This window comes from Hyla sarda, chromosome 1 (assembly GCF_029499605.1).
Source record: "Hyla sarda isolate aHylSar1 chromosome 1, aHylSar1.hap1, whole genome shotgun sequence".
Taxonomy (NCBI): domain Eukaryota; kingdom Metazoa; phylum Chordata; class Amphibia; order Anura; family Hylidae; genus Hyla; species Hyla sarda.
The window spans coordinates 95014922-95028472 of NC_079189.1; the positions used below are offsets into that span (position 1 = coordinate 95014922).

At 43.9% G+C, this 13551-nt stretch overlaps 1 protein-coding gene across 4 annotated transcripts in view; it reads left to right on the forward strand.

The window, feature by feature from the left end:
- The window catches only part of KIT (KIT proto-oncogene, receptor tyrosine kinase), a 116387-nt gene that overhangs the window by 58427 nt on the left and 44409 nt on the right, over window positions 1-13551 (forward strand). The window contains exon 1 of one of the 4 annotated variants that reach the window (XM_056558168.1): window positions 2387-2593. The exons of the other annotated variants lie outside the window; for them this stretch is intronic. Coding sequence (XP_056414143.1) covers window positions 2512-2593 — 82 coding nt within the window. The 5' untranslated portion in view covers window positions 2387-2511. Of the gene's footprint in view, window positions 1-2386; window positions 2594-13551 lie in introns of those variants that run through there. 4 annotated transcript variants of the gene reach the window in all.

A 13551-nucleotide genomic window follows, 5' to 3' on the forward strand; every position in this document is an offset into this window, starting at 1 on the left:
TGCCTTCAGCTATGCCTGCTCATAACAGCAATCCGCCACTATGAGCAGACACACTGCGATGTGCGAGTCACTGCGCGCATGCACACTGTACTCGCGCACATCGCGGCCGCTCCCCCTGCTCTCTGAGCTAGGCCGAGAACAGCCACGATGTGCGAGTACACAGCAACCCACACATTGCAGCGTGTCTGCTCGTAGCGGTGGATTGCTGCTACGAGGTAGCTCAATGTAAAATACGCTGCGGATCCATCAGTCTGAACCTATCCTAAGACTGAATAACCCCCAGACTTTTTGTAGTAAGATTTTACATTAAGATGCAGGGGAAAACATAATTGAGTTGCACGCAACATATGTAATCTAATAGTTAAAATGGTGAAATCTTGCTGCATCATGTCAAGAACCGCATTGCTGCAGTTCTGATGTTATTTTTTTATTAAGCCTCACCTGTATTGAGTGTTTGTTTTGTGGTTTTTTATTGTACGGTTCTGAACTGTGCAGCAACCACTGATTCTGAACAGACCCTTAGGGTAGGTTCACACTACGTAATTCCCACAAACATCAGTGTGAATGGGTTTCCGCAAGACCCGTTCACACTGCGGACAATTCCGCCGCTGAAATTGTTCCGCACAAAGAAAGAACATGTTAATTCTTCGCGCGGAAGTCCACGAACACTGCACAGCCGTCAATGGTGGCGGCGCTGTACCGCACGGTCCTACCGCCAAAGCATTGCGGCGGCGGCCGCCAGAATGGAATCAGTACTCGGGGAATTCTGCGAGCGGAGATTCCGTTCATTATCCGTAGTGTGAACCTTTACTATGGAAACCCACCCCAAGCAAACAGATGGTTTTCCCAGGGTAACACTGTGGCAAGCGAAACATTTCCGCAGCTGTGGAAAAATATAGATTAAATATACGCCATTCAGATCAATTGTGTGTATGTAGAATATGGTCGGCTGCGGTCGACCACGTTTTTGCCTGCGGTCGGGAAACCGCATACGGCCGAAAAAGCAGCCAACCGGAGGCTGCGGTTCACTCCGGTCGGCTCATAGACATGCATTAAATACGGTTCCCGAATACGGGCGGGCGCCGCGATTAAGCCCCGCCCCCTCCTCCCAGCCGTATACGGGAACCGTAGTTACAAATCGTAGTGTGAACCCAGCCTTAGAGATGCCACATGTCACAATGCAACGGGCAATAAAGGAAGGCATCTTGAAGATGCTCATGTAGGCATCTTAGCACCTTCTAGCACAGTGTTTTTCAACCAGTGTGCCTCCAGCTGTTGCAAATCTACAACTCCCAGCATGCCCGGACAGCCGCTGGCTGTCCGGGCATGATGGGAGTTGTAGTTTTGCAACAGCTGGAGACACACCAGTCGGGAAACACTGTATCTAGCCGCTATGTTGTGCGACACCTTGTACTAGTTGTTAAATGCAATAACAATATGTGAACATCCTACCAAAAAGGCACGCTCCTTTTGTTTTTTGTCCGGGCATGATGGGAGTTGTAGTCTTGCAACAGCAGGAGGCACACTGGTTGGCAAACACTGTATCTAGCAGCTATGTTGTCTGTCATCTCATAATTAGTGTTGAGCGCAAATATCCGAAATTTTTACCGCGAATATCGGCACCTTGCAATTTCGGGAATATTTAAAATATAATGATATATATTCATAATGACCAATGTTTGTGTTTTTTTTTTTTTTCTCATGCAAATTTTTATGCAAATATGGGCGCTTCCAGACTGGACACTGATCCTTCCCTTCTTTTAGGTGAGATGTATTTGCGCATGCCCACTATGCGAATTTCATTGCGAACAAAAAAAAAAAAAAAACAACACAGCGAATATGCGATTTTCTCGAACGTAGGAAGAATATTCGTCCATATAATTGTGTAATATCGCGAATTCGAATGTGTCCCCTGCCGCTCATCACTACTTGTAATACAGTTTCAATATATGAAATACAGTTGCAATTTGTCAACACCCTACCAAAAGGGCTTGCTCCTTTATTTTTTTATTTTTTTTTGTCCGGGCATGCTGGTAAGTGTAGTTTTGCAACAGCTGGAGGCACACTGGTTGGAAAACACTGTATCTTCTAATGTTGTATTTATTTCTGTTTATTGTTTTTACTTATTTATAAACACAGTATACCCTTAAAACTCACAGTTTTATTAACCCATACTGAGGATTACACAAAGCAAAACCGCAGCATATGAATTCAGCCTTAGAGATATAATTTCCCTAAGGCTCCAGGGGGGGGGGGTGAATGTCGCCTCCATATTTGACTGTACAGGAATATATCTTTACAGTCATCTATATTAGGTGCAGAGCACACTAGCAGCACGTAGTATACAGCGTCCTACAAAGGCTCGTGTCTCTGGTGGGAGGAGCCACAGACCAAGGGGGCGTGGCTGTAAGGATCGCACTTACTACCTTGCTCGCAGCTCCTGGTGAGGAGGTCACTTGTAGTAAGTGCTGCTGGAGGATAATCGCACAAGACGCCGGAGGAGTCAGTGCCATGGGGCAGCCTCCCTCCTGGGCACTCATCATGGGCTGGGATGTGCTGTGCCTGCTGCTGCTGCTGGTCACCTATCACACAGGTCAGCCCCGGAATCTGCATTTCTGTTTTTTAATACTATTTGGATGTCACATCCCTTTGCTCTGTGTCCAGTAAGGGACTTTTCCACTGTATCTGATGCCTTTTCTTTCTATGGTGCTACAACTGTCTGCAAACTTTGTTAACCCTTGGACAGTGCATCCCAATGGGATGACACTGATGCATGCTGGACAGAGCTGTGGCTCATTACCTGGCAGGCAGGGGGTTAATCAGTATTGATCCCCTTTATCTTGGCTGCTTGTTTTGCCTGCTTGTAATTATTAACGTCCCTTTTTTCTTTCTTTCTTTCTTTTTTTTTTTTTTTTGCTACTAGGCTGCTGCATCCTGGAGGATTGCGTTGTGGCTTATCTGGTACTTGTAGTCCCCTAGCAGCTTTGGGATGTAGTAGCAAATTGGTATTGGATACTTTGATACTTTAGTCTACTAACTGTGGACCTCCAGCTGTTGCAAAACTACAACTCCCAGCATGCCCGGACAGCCGTTGGCTGTCCGGGCATGCTGGGAGTTGTAGTTTTGCAACAGCTGGAGGTCCACAGTGTGATGCTTTCAGGTGGTATTGTAATTTTACAAATGTCTTGTGACATTGCTGAGGAGGCGTCATAGATGTAATGATTAGGAAATCCTCTCCATCAGTCGGATCACTTTATTGATCAGTCTTTAGTGTGTCATCAAGGCTCTGTTCACGCATTTCGGTGTTTTGATTGCGTTTCCATCAAGCTGATGTTATTGACAGCAAAAATAGCGCTGTTCCTATTTGTCAAAAATACTGGAAAAGGGACATTCCAAACCCCATCACTTTACGATCCGTGGGGGTCTGATCTGTGGGTCTCCGACTGATGGTAAGAATACACAGTGTATAGGGTCTGGTTTAGTTCCTTGCCCAGCTGGGTGTCTAGGGGAATAGGATGTCATGATCAGAGGGTGTCCTACTGATTGGAACACCATGGATCATGAAGTGTCATGGCAAATTCCAGGGATAAATCATCACTTTATGGGGATACGGATTAAGGGTACGTTCACACGTACAGGAACCTGCGCAGACTTGATGCGCAGGATTTGTAACTGTCGATTAGAAGCTGTGCTCAGTCATTTAGTTTACATTGAAATCTGCAGCATCAAATCCTGCGCATCAAATCTGCGTAGGTGTGAACGTACCCTAAGGGTGTATTCACACATACAGTATCCTGCACGTTTTTTAAGGCGCAGGATTTGATGCTGCAGATATTAATGTCAATGAAATGACTGAACACAGCTTCAAATGCTGCACCTTAAAAACGTGCAGGATCCTGTAAGTGTGAATTGATCCTAAAATTAGACGTGGCACTGATATCAGCGGAAGCTATGAGGCTAGTGCCAACTGATAAATGGACACGTGGAAAATGCGAACGTGTAATAATTCCAACTGCGTATTTTGCTGCAGATTTCCTGCTGCTGATTTCCTTTTTCATTGAGTTGAAAATCTGCCGCTAAATATGTCAGTGTGAATGTACACTTAGTTTTTTTTTTTACCTAAAAAAAAAAAAAATGGGCCCCAAAACTGCACTCCTAATTTTACGGTGGCATTTTTTTTTCTGTTTTTCTTCCAAAAATAGTGTGTGGAAAAAAAAAACACCTGAAAAAAAAACAAATGCCAACATACATGCACAGATTGTTTTCACCTATAGATAGAAGTGGGAAGGTAAAATTACACAATTTCTTCATTAAAAAAAAATTAAAATAAAAAGCCATACCCAGAACATGGTGCTATCTTCATAAACTGCCACGGAGCTGAAAACACAACTAAAGGGTGGGAAATTGCCAAGTGGGTAGGGTGTTTTATGTTGCCCTATTGACTCCCAGCAAACATTTGGCCCCCCAAAAAACACCATTGAGTATGTCTTTTTTTCTTCTTCAAAAACGTTCGATCTGTTTAAAAAAGAGTTTTCCAACCAGGGTTCCTCCAGCTGTTGCAAAACTACAACTTCCAGCATGCCCGGACAGCCAAAGGCTGTCCGGGCATGCTGGAAGTTGTAGTTTTGCAACAGCAGGAGGCTCCCTGTTCAGGAAACACTGCTATAGTGTCTGGAAAGCTCATCATATTAATGACCCCCATATTGTTTGGTAGAACGATGCTGGGAAAAAAAATGGCAACTATATAGTAAATATTTTCTATATCTCCTGCATATCTCTTTAGGGTAAATTTACACATTTTTAGTTTTGCAACAGCTGGAGGCACCCTGGTTGGGAAACACTGCTTTAAAGCCATAGGAAAGAACTTTCGAGTGTCTTTTTTTTGTATTTCCTGGAGAGAGTGACATTTGCAAAAAGATCAGGAGCTTTATGTGTACAGTCAGCTATAGGGTCACAAATTTGGCAGGTCGTGACCTCTGGTTATTCCTGTGTAGAATGCACAAACCAGTTGGATGGAGTAAAGCCAGCAATATGCTGAGATCTCTGTTGATCATAGTGGTTGCTACAATGTTATAAGGTTTTATTCAAAATATTGACAGTACCTTCTTATGCCATTTTTATATGTAAATATACTTCCCATCATATCCCAAATGTTTGTGTTTGAGCTATTGATACATAGTTGCAGTTGTGTGTAAACTCAGTCTCATAGAAGTATGGTGCAGATTGCGTTTGGCGGGTGGTTTGCGAGTGCCATTGTGACCCGTGCCGAAAACTTACCAACCTGCTCACCAGTCATTTGCATTGTGTGCCGGCCAAACCATGGGTGCATGCCACCCGAGCACACGTTACACAGCCTAAACTCAATGAATTAGCAATCTTGTGCCCTTCATTATTCATCAACCTCGTGTTACCTGACATGGATCGCCCATAGAGCGCTGCTAAGGCTTGAACGTTCAGATCATTCAGGTACGAGTTTGGCCTTTAAAGGGGTACTCCACTGGAAAAAAAAAATTTAATCAACTGGTGGCAGAAAGTTATACAGATTTGTAAATTACTTCTATTCAAATTTTTTAATCCTTCCAGTACTTAAAGGGTACCTCATCAAATAAACTTTTGATTTATTTTAGATTGATGAATGTTGAATAACTTTCCAATAGCATGTTAATGAAAAATATGCTTCTTTCTATTGTATTTTTACCGATCAGTCCTGTCAGCAAGCATTTCTGACTCATGCTGGAGTCCTAAACACTCAGAGCTGCCCGCCTGCTTTGTTCACAGCCAAACAGGCTGTGAACAAAGCAGGCTGGCAGCTCTGAGTGTTCTCCTTTGTGAACAAAGCAGACTGGCAGCTCGTAGTGTTTAGGACTCCAGCATGAGTCTGAAATGCTTGCTGCCAGGACTGGTAGGGAGACCCCTAGTGGTCATTTCTTCGAAGTGGAAAATTAAATATAAAGAAGCATATTTTTTAATAACATGCAATTGTAAAGTTATTCTGCATACATTAATCTATAATATATCAAAAGTTTTTTTGATGAGAGGTACTCTTTAACAGCTGCTGTGTGCTTCACAGGAAGTTCTTTTCTTTTTGAATTTCCTTTCTGTCTGACCACAATGCTCTCTGCTGACACCTCTGTCCATGTCATGCAAATCCCCATAGCAAACCTATTCTGCGCTGGACAGTTCCTGACATGGACAAAGGTGTCAACAGAGACATAAAAGAACTTCAAAAAGAAAATAACTTCCTGTGGAGCATACAGCAGCTGATAAGTACTGGAAGGATTAAGATTTTTTTAATAGAAGTAATTCACAAATCGGTTTAGCTTTCTGGCATCAGTTGATTAAAAAAGAAAAATGTTTTCCAGCGGAGTACCCCTTTTACCTGAAGAAAAGTCCATTATTATGCAACTCTTGGAATGTAGGCACAGCTGGCCCACCGGTCATTTCGTGTCTGTTTTGTGCCTGGGAATGGTTGCCTTGGAAGTGAGTGAAAACTTAATGAAACCTTAGACAGGCAGAAAATGACTACCTTCCTCATGTTGTTACGGTGACCACATTGAGATAAGAGACTGGGACAACAACAGAAATTGCCCCATCCTGCTCTGTGACCTTCTCTGAAAACCTCTTGGCTAAGAAGTTACCATAGCAGAAAGTGAACTAGAAGGCTTACTCTAGGCTACTGTATGGGTTTATTCCTTATTAGTGATCCCACAAGGTTTCCTGGATTAAGTGGCCCATAAAGAAAACATGTAGGTAATTTAGGAAGCTGCAATAAATAGTAGCCCAGGGATCGCGCTATTTACCCCATGTGGTGATTTTATCGGCTTTCTGCTTTCCTTTGGAACAGCAGTTTCCATACGGTATCCAATTTTTGTGCACTGGATGGAGAAACCTACTGGGACGTTATCTACTAAACATATACTAGGCGGGGGTTTTGTGGTTGTATGAATGCCTACATTGCTAAATCACAAACAATATGATGTTTGGGTGTCCTATTTGGATGTAAAGGTGAAAACACATGATAAAATTGCGTTGTAGATGTGGTTTGTTACTACATTATGTCAGTTTACCAGTATTGATACAATAGAACAGTGGTCTTCAAACTGTGGGACTCCAGATGTTGCAAAACTATAACTCCCATGCTGGGAGTTGTAGTTTTGCAACATCTGGAGGTCCACAGTTTGGAGACAACTGCACTAGAAGATAACTGAATGTCTAATGTGTATTACATGAATAAGCAGCTCCATATGCAGCGGGGTTTAATGAACTGTGTGTTCTGACACCTATTTATTGTAGCCAGCGATAAATGTTACAGTTATTTGTGCTACATTGGCTATTTTGCGAAGTAGGGATATTCCCAACTCTGGGACCAACATCTATCTCAAGAGCCCCCTAGTGGTGCTCACCAGAGATGGTTGGCTGGGGCCACATCTATCTCAAGAGCCCCCTAGTGGTGCTCACCAGAGATGGTTGGCTGGGACCCACATCTATCTCAAAGGCCCCCTTATGGAGGTCACCAGAGATGGTTGGCTGGGACCCACATCTGTCTCAAGGGCCCCCTAGTGGTGGTTGCCAAAGATGGTTAGGAAGACAGATAGAGTTGAGGTAGTGTTATTCCCATTGATGTTAATAGGATTTGGGCAAACAGCACCACAAGCTACGTTGTTTCCATAACTTCCTAGTTACGGATACTGTATAGCATACTGTTTATACACCTCACATTAACCTCTATAGAAGTAACATGAACTGTGAAAAAACTAGCGGGTTAACTGTTTTTAGCTGCCCAAACTCCTCTGGTTGGTGCAAATAGGCCAAAGGGGTCCAAGGGTCCTCAAAATTATAAGGTGGGACCAATGGACCCACATCTATTGGACCGATGGCAGATCCATAAATGTCCAAATAGGAATACACCTGCAAGCTGGCTATACATATTAGAGCTATCTAACCCATTGCCACAATACACATGCACACTTGGGTTGGCTGAGCATGCATTGGTTTTCAAGGGGTGGGGATGGGATGTTAAGCGAGCTGCTGCCAGACACTCCTGGTGGTGGCTTATCTTTCCAGGAGCAGAAAGATCAGGCACTCAAAATCCAACATGCCTGCTTGATCTCTCCATTGACATGGGGTAAAGTCCGGAGGCCTCCATACACATTAGATTGTCAGATTAGATTCTGCCCAAATAGATTCTAATTTAATTTATTTAATGTATATGGCCAGCTATAGGGTTTTGCAGGAGCCCATTTGACTTTCACTGCTCGTGATGAAGATAAATGCACCCAGAAGGTTTAGCACCAGGAGCTCATATTTAGACATAGATGGCTGCCCGGGATCTGTCCAGTTTAACCATTTGCGCTCATAACTATCAGACTGTATTTACAGCTAATATCTGTGATTTTTTCCTATTTGATTCAATTGGGTCACTGCTGGACCCATCAGTTATCATCACATTATGAACCTAAACTTCTGGAACTTCTGTACATTTGGTATTTACACTGCTGATAAAAAACTGTATTAAAATGGACATGTGTTTCCCCCATTATAGTCTTCATTGTCATCAATGTCCCTATTGTTTGCTGGAAAAATTGACATCAAAGGGTTAAATTGCCCTGTCTTATGTGTTCTTTAAATTCAGTAACAATGCACATCTGCAGAGCCGGTCGCCACCATCCACGTGAACCTGTTTACGTAATGTCTTTGTCTTTCTTTGAACATTTCCCCTTTTTTTTTATTATAGGGCCCGGGTATAAAATGCAGGTTAAAGCCTTCCTAGAGGGTCCACTAATAGAAGCTTCAAAGGGGATTGCATGCTTGCGTGTTCCAATCTTCTAAAAAAAAAAAAGCAAATATGGATAGGAATTTACAAGTGATCTGTGATCATTGTCTAGACCTAAAATCTACATACCTTGTACTCAGGTAGTTCTCCTCTAGAGCACACATGGACATTATTGCTATTCAGACCATGGAGGGTTTTCGTGTGCGCCTGTTATGTTAGCAGATGTAAACAGGAACCACGTGACACTTCGGCAACAACTCGTGTAGGCTCTATTGTTGTGCAACTACAACTACCAGCATGCCTTTCTTCCCTGCAGCTGTGGAACCACTAAGTTTAGTACGCGGGGACGTCATATTACAATTCACATTTTGGTTCTTTATTATAAAAAAGTTTGATGGTAGCAGAAAGTTTTGGACTCAGTAAAGACCAATGTTTTACCACAAGGGTGCCTCCAGCTGTTACAAAACTCCAACTCCCAGCATGCCCGGACAGCTGAAGGCTGTCCGGCCATGCTGGGACTTGTAGTTTTGCAAAAGCTAGAGGTACCCTGGTTGGGAAAAACTGCAATAAACTATAGCTGGCTGTTGTAAATAAAGAAAAAATATTAGCAAGGAACAATAAAACTCAAGGCGGGTGCAAGGATTTTTGCCACCCTAGGCGAAAGCTATTGACCCTGCCCATTTGATCCGCCCTTTGACACGCCCCACCTTACTACTGGGGTGACACACTGTAACAAACCTCCTCATGTAATCTCCTTACTACTGGAGTGACACACTGTAGCAAACCTCCTCCTCATGTAATCTCCTTACTACTGGGGGGACACACTGTAACAAACCTCCTCCTCATGTAATCTCCTTACTACTGGGGGGACACACTGTAACAAACCTCCTCATCATGTAATCTCCTTACTACTGGGGTGACACACTGTAACAAACCTCCTCATCATGTAATCTCCTTACTACTGGGGTGACCCACTGTAACAACCCCCCTCATGTAATCACCTTACTACTGGGGTGACACACTGTAACAAACCTCCTCCTCATGTAATCTCCTTACTACTGGGGTGACACACTGTAACAACCCCCCTCATGTAATCACCTTACTACTGGGATGACACACTGTAACAAGCCTCCTCCTCTTGTAATCACCTTACTACTGGGATGACACACTGTAACAAACCTCCTCCTCATGTAATCACCTTACTACTGGGGTGACACACTGTAACAAACCCCCTCATGTAATCACCTTACTACTGGGGTGACACACTGTAACAAACCCCCTCATGTAATCACCTTACTACTGGGGTGACACACTGTAACAAACCCCCTCATGTAATCACCTTACTACTTGGGTGACACACTGTAACAAACCCCCTCATGTAATCACCTTACTACTGGGGTGACACACTGTAACAAACCCCCTCATGTAATCACCTTACTACTGTGGTGACACAGTGTAACAAACCCCCTCCTCACGTGACTGCGGTTCTGGCAGGGCGGGTGCTTCAGATGCTGGCTGGTTACTAACTTTCTTGCAGCAGGCAGAGCTGCGACCCCATCAAGAGAGCGCTCTAGGTGGCTGCCTATTTTGCCTAAAGGCAGAACTGGCTCTGATAAAACCATTGTATATCATTGCATTGCTGTAACTTTTGAAAGTGTTATTGGTCAAAATCAATGCTGTTGACATTTACCAATGAGTTGTAGATTTGCAACAGATGGAGGCACGCTGGTTGGGAAACACTGCTGTTAAATAAACAACCATGGTATCCTTTTTGGGTCTATTATACATTTATCAGTAGTATTAAAGGGGTACTCTGGTGGAAAACTTTTAATTTAAGTTAAACAGATTTTTAAATTACTTCTATTAAAAAAACGTAATCCTTCTAGCACGTATTAGCTGCTGAATACTACAGAGGAAATTCTTTTCTTTTTGGAACACAGAGCTCTCTGCTGAATCATGAGCACAGTTCTCTCTGCTGACATCTCTGTCCATTTTAGGAACTGTCCAGAGCAGCATATGTTTTCTAGGGTTTTTTCTCCTACTCTGGACAGTTCTTATAATGGACAGAGGTGTCAGCAGAGAGCACTGTAGCCATGATGTCAGCAGACAGTTCTGTGTTCCAAAAAGAAAATAATTTTCTCTGTAGTATTCAGCAGCTAATAAGTACTGGAAGGATTAAGATTTTTTAATAGAAGTAATTTACAAATCTGTTTAACTTTCTGGCACCAGTTGATTAAAAAAAAAAGGTTTCCACCGGAGTACCCCTTTAAAAGTTGTTCGATGTAAAAAATACCTCTGCTGTTCTATGATATACCATTTATTTGCAGCGGCAAGATCTGTTAGGCAGGTTCACACTGCGGAATCTCCAGGCAGAAAATTTCCGCCCGGAGACTCAGAGAATGGCCAGCGTTGACTGAATCAGTCGGCACTAGGACTGTGCGGACACTGCAGTCTCCAATAGACTGCAATGTGTTCTGCGAGTATTTCTGCCTGAAAAATGAGCAACGCCATTCTTCCGGCGGAAATTTTCAAGCGGATTTTCCGTTCACAAATTCTGAAGTGTGAATTTGTGAACGGAAACCCATTCACTACACTTTACATTTTAGTAAGCGGAATTTCTGCCTGCAAATTTAAAGTGGAATTGTAGGCGGAAATTCCGTAGTGTGAACCTAGCCTTATAATGACTACTACAGAATATCACACTTTTTGACTATAAGGCTATGTTCACACCTGTCCTGTCCTTCTCTGTAACTATGCAGAGCAGAAATGACTTCACTGGTGGATTCATCATATGACGGACAGCAGTGGCAGCTAACACCCCTTTGACTATAAGAGCTCATTCACACTGGCAGATTTTCTATCCCGCTGCTATTTTGAATGGGGACGGGCTCTCCATTTTCCACATTGAAGTCAATGGGATCTGCAGCGTATTTTCTCCAGCGGAAATTCAGTTGCCAAAAATCTGCAGCGGAGAGCCCATCCCTGTTCAAACTTTTTTTGTTGGACACTTTTGAAGAAATCTAAGACAGAGGCTCCTATCATATTCCCCAAAGCAGATATGAAAAGGGCCTAAACTCATTGCAAAAAAGAAAAAAGGGCAAACACAGTAAGTCATCCAAGCAAGATTTCTGTTTGTTAAGGAGTAGAATATGTTTTAGTTAAAATATTTGCTCTTGTGGAAAATCTTCAGCATTCAGCAGATCTTCCCTCACAAGAGTCAGGTTAAAGCTATCTGTTGAATAGCCGGCTGCTTTACACAGCACTTTGTTATCTGCCTCAAGTAGGCATGGGGAATGTACTCCGGGGGTTCCTGTGATCAACATCCCCCTTTATAAGCTACAGTGGGGCTTAGGCTAAGTTCACACTGCAGTCGGACTCCGTTTTTTTGAGTCACCAAATTGTGCATGCACAATTTTTTTCTCCACTAAACTACCGGATCCCTGACGGACCAGATTAAAATCAATGAGATCCGTCGGGACCTTGTGGTGACCTGGGGAGTCAGTTTTGTTACGACCCATTTTGAGGCCGTTCTGCGAGAAATAAAGAGCCGAACAGACCCAGAACGGCACGGAAGACAATGGCAATGTAAACTTAGCCGTAGACCTTCGTGAGCGGCCCACAGAGTGACTCCCTGCTGATTTATTGTTGCACCTTTGCTTCTCAGAATAGACATTTATATATATATATATATATATATATATATATAAAACTTATTAAATATAATGTAACAAGCATAAGTTCATAAAAGAATAATACACTTTGCCTCCCCCCGAATAGAACACATCCAAATTGCACTGCCTCTTGTTATTCAATCTTCTTGCTATAACATAGTGTAATCTTTATGGGTGTAAACTAGGGCTGGGCTGTATGACCAAATATGTGTATCACAGTATTTTTTTAACTTACGCCGGTTCCACGGTATATAACGGTATTTTCACCCCCCCTCCCCCGCCCCAATCATGTGACCCGCGCGCGGTGTTTGGCTCCCCCCCCGCCCCAAATCATGTGACCCGCCAGCACTGTTCTGCTCCCCCCAATTAATGATCAGCCCAGCGGGGTACTACTCACATATGTCAAGCACTGCCCTCCTCCTCTTTGTTGGGGGCCGCCGGCGATGGAACTCACTGTACGCCAGTGGTCTCCAACCTGCGGACCTCCAGTTGTTGCAAAACTACAACTCCCAGCATGCCCGGACAGCCAATGGCTGTAGTTTTGCAACAGCTGGAGGTCCGCAGGTTGAAGACCACTGCTGTACGCTGTATACCTATGCCCGGGCTGCAAAAGATAAAGAAACTAAACTTTAACTTACCTACGTCGGCCACACGCTGTTCCTGGGGACTGGAACGTCGGACAGCCGTCAGTCTATCACCGGCCTCAGTGATGTCCCGCCCTGGCCAGTGATAGGCTGAGCGCACTGTCATGTAAGAAGCCGGCCAGAGCTCCTTACATGACAGTGGGCTCAGCCTATCACTGGCCGGAGCGGGACATCGCTCCGGCCGGTGATAGGCTGACGGCTGTCCGACGTTCCCATCCCCAGCGTGTGGCCGACGTAGGTAAGTTACAGTTTATTTTCTTTATCTTTTGCAGCCCGGGCATAGGTATACAGCGTACAGCAGTAGTCTCAAACCTGCAGACCTCCAGCTGTTGCAAAACTACAACTCCCAGCATGCCGTTGGCTGTCCGGGCATGCTGGGAGTTGTAGTTTTGCAACATCTGGAGGTCTGCAGGTTGGAGACCACTGGCATACAGTATAGAGTTCCAGCGCCGGCGGCCCCCAA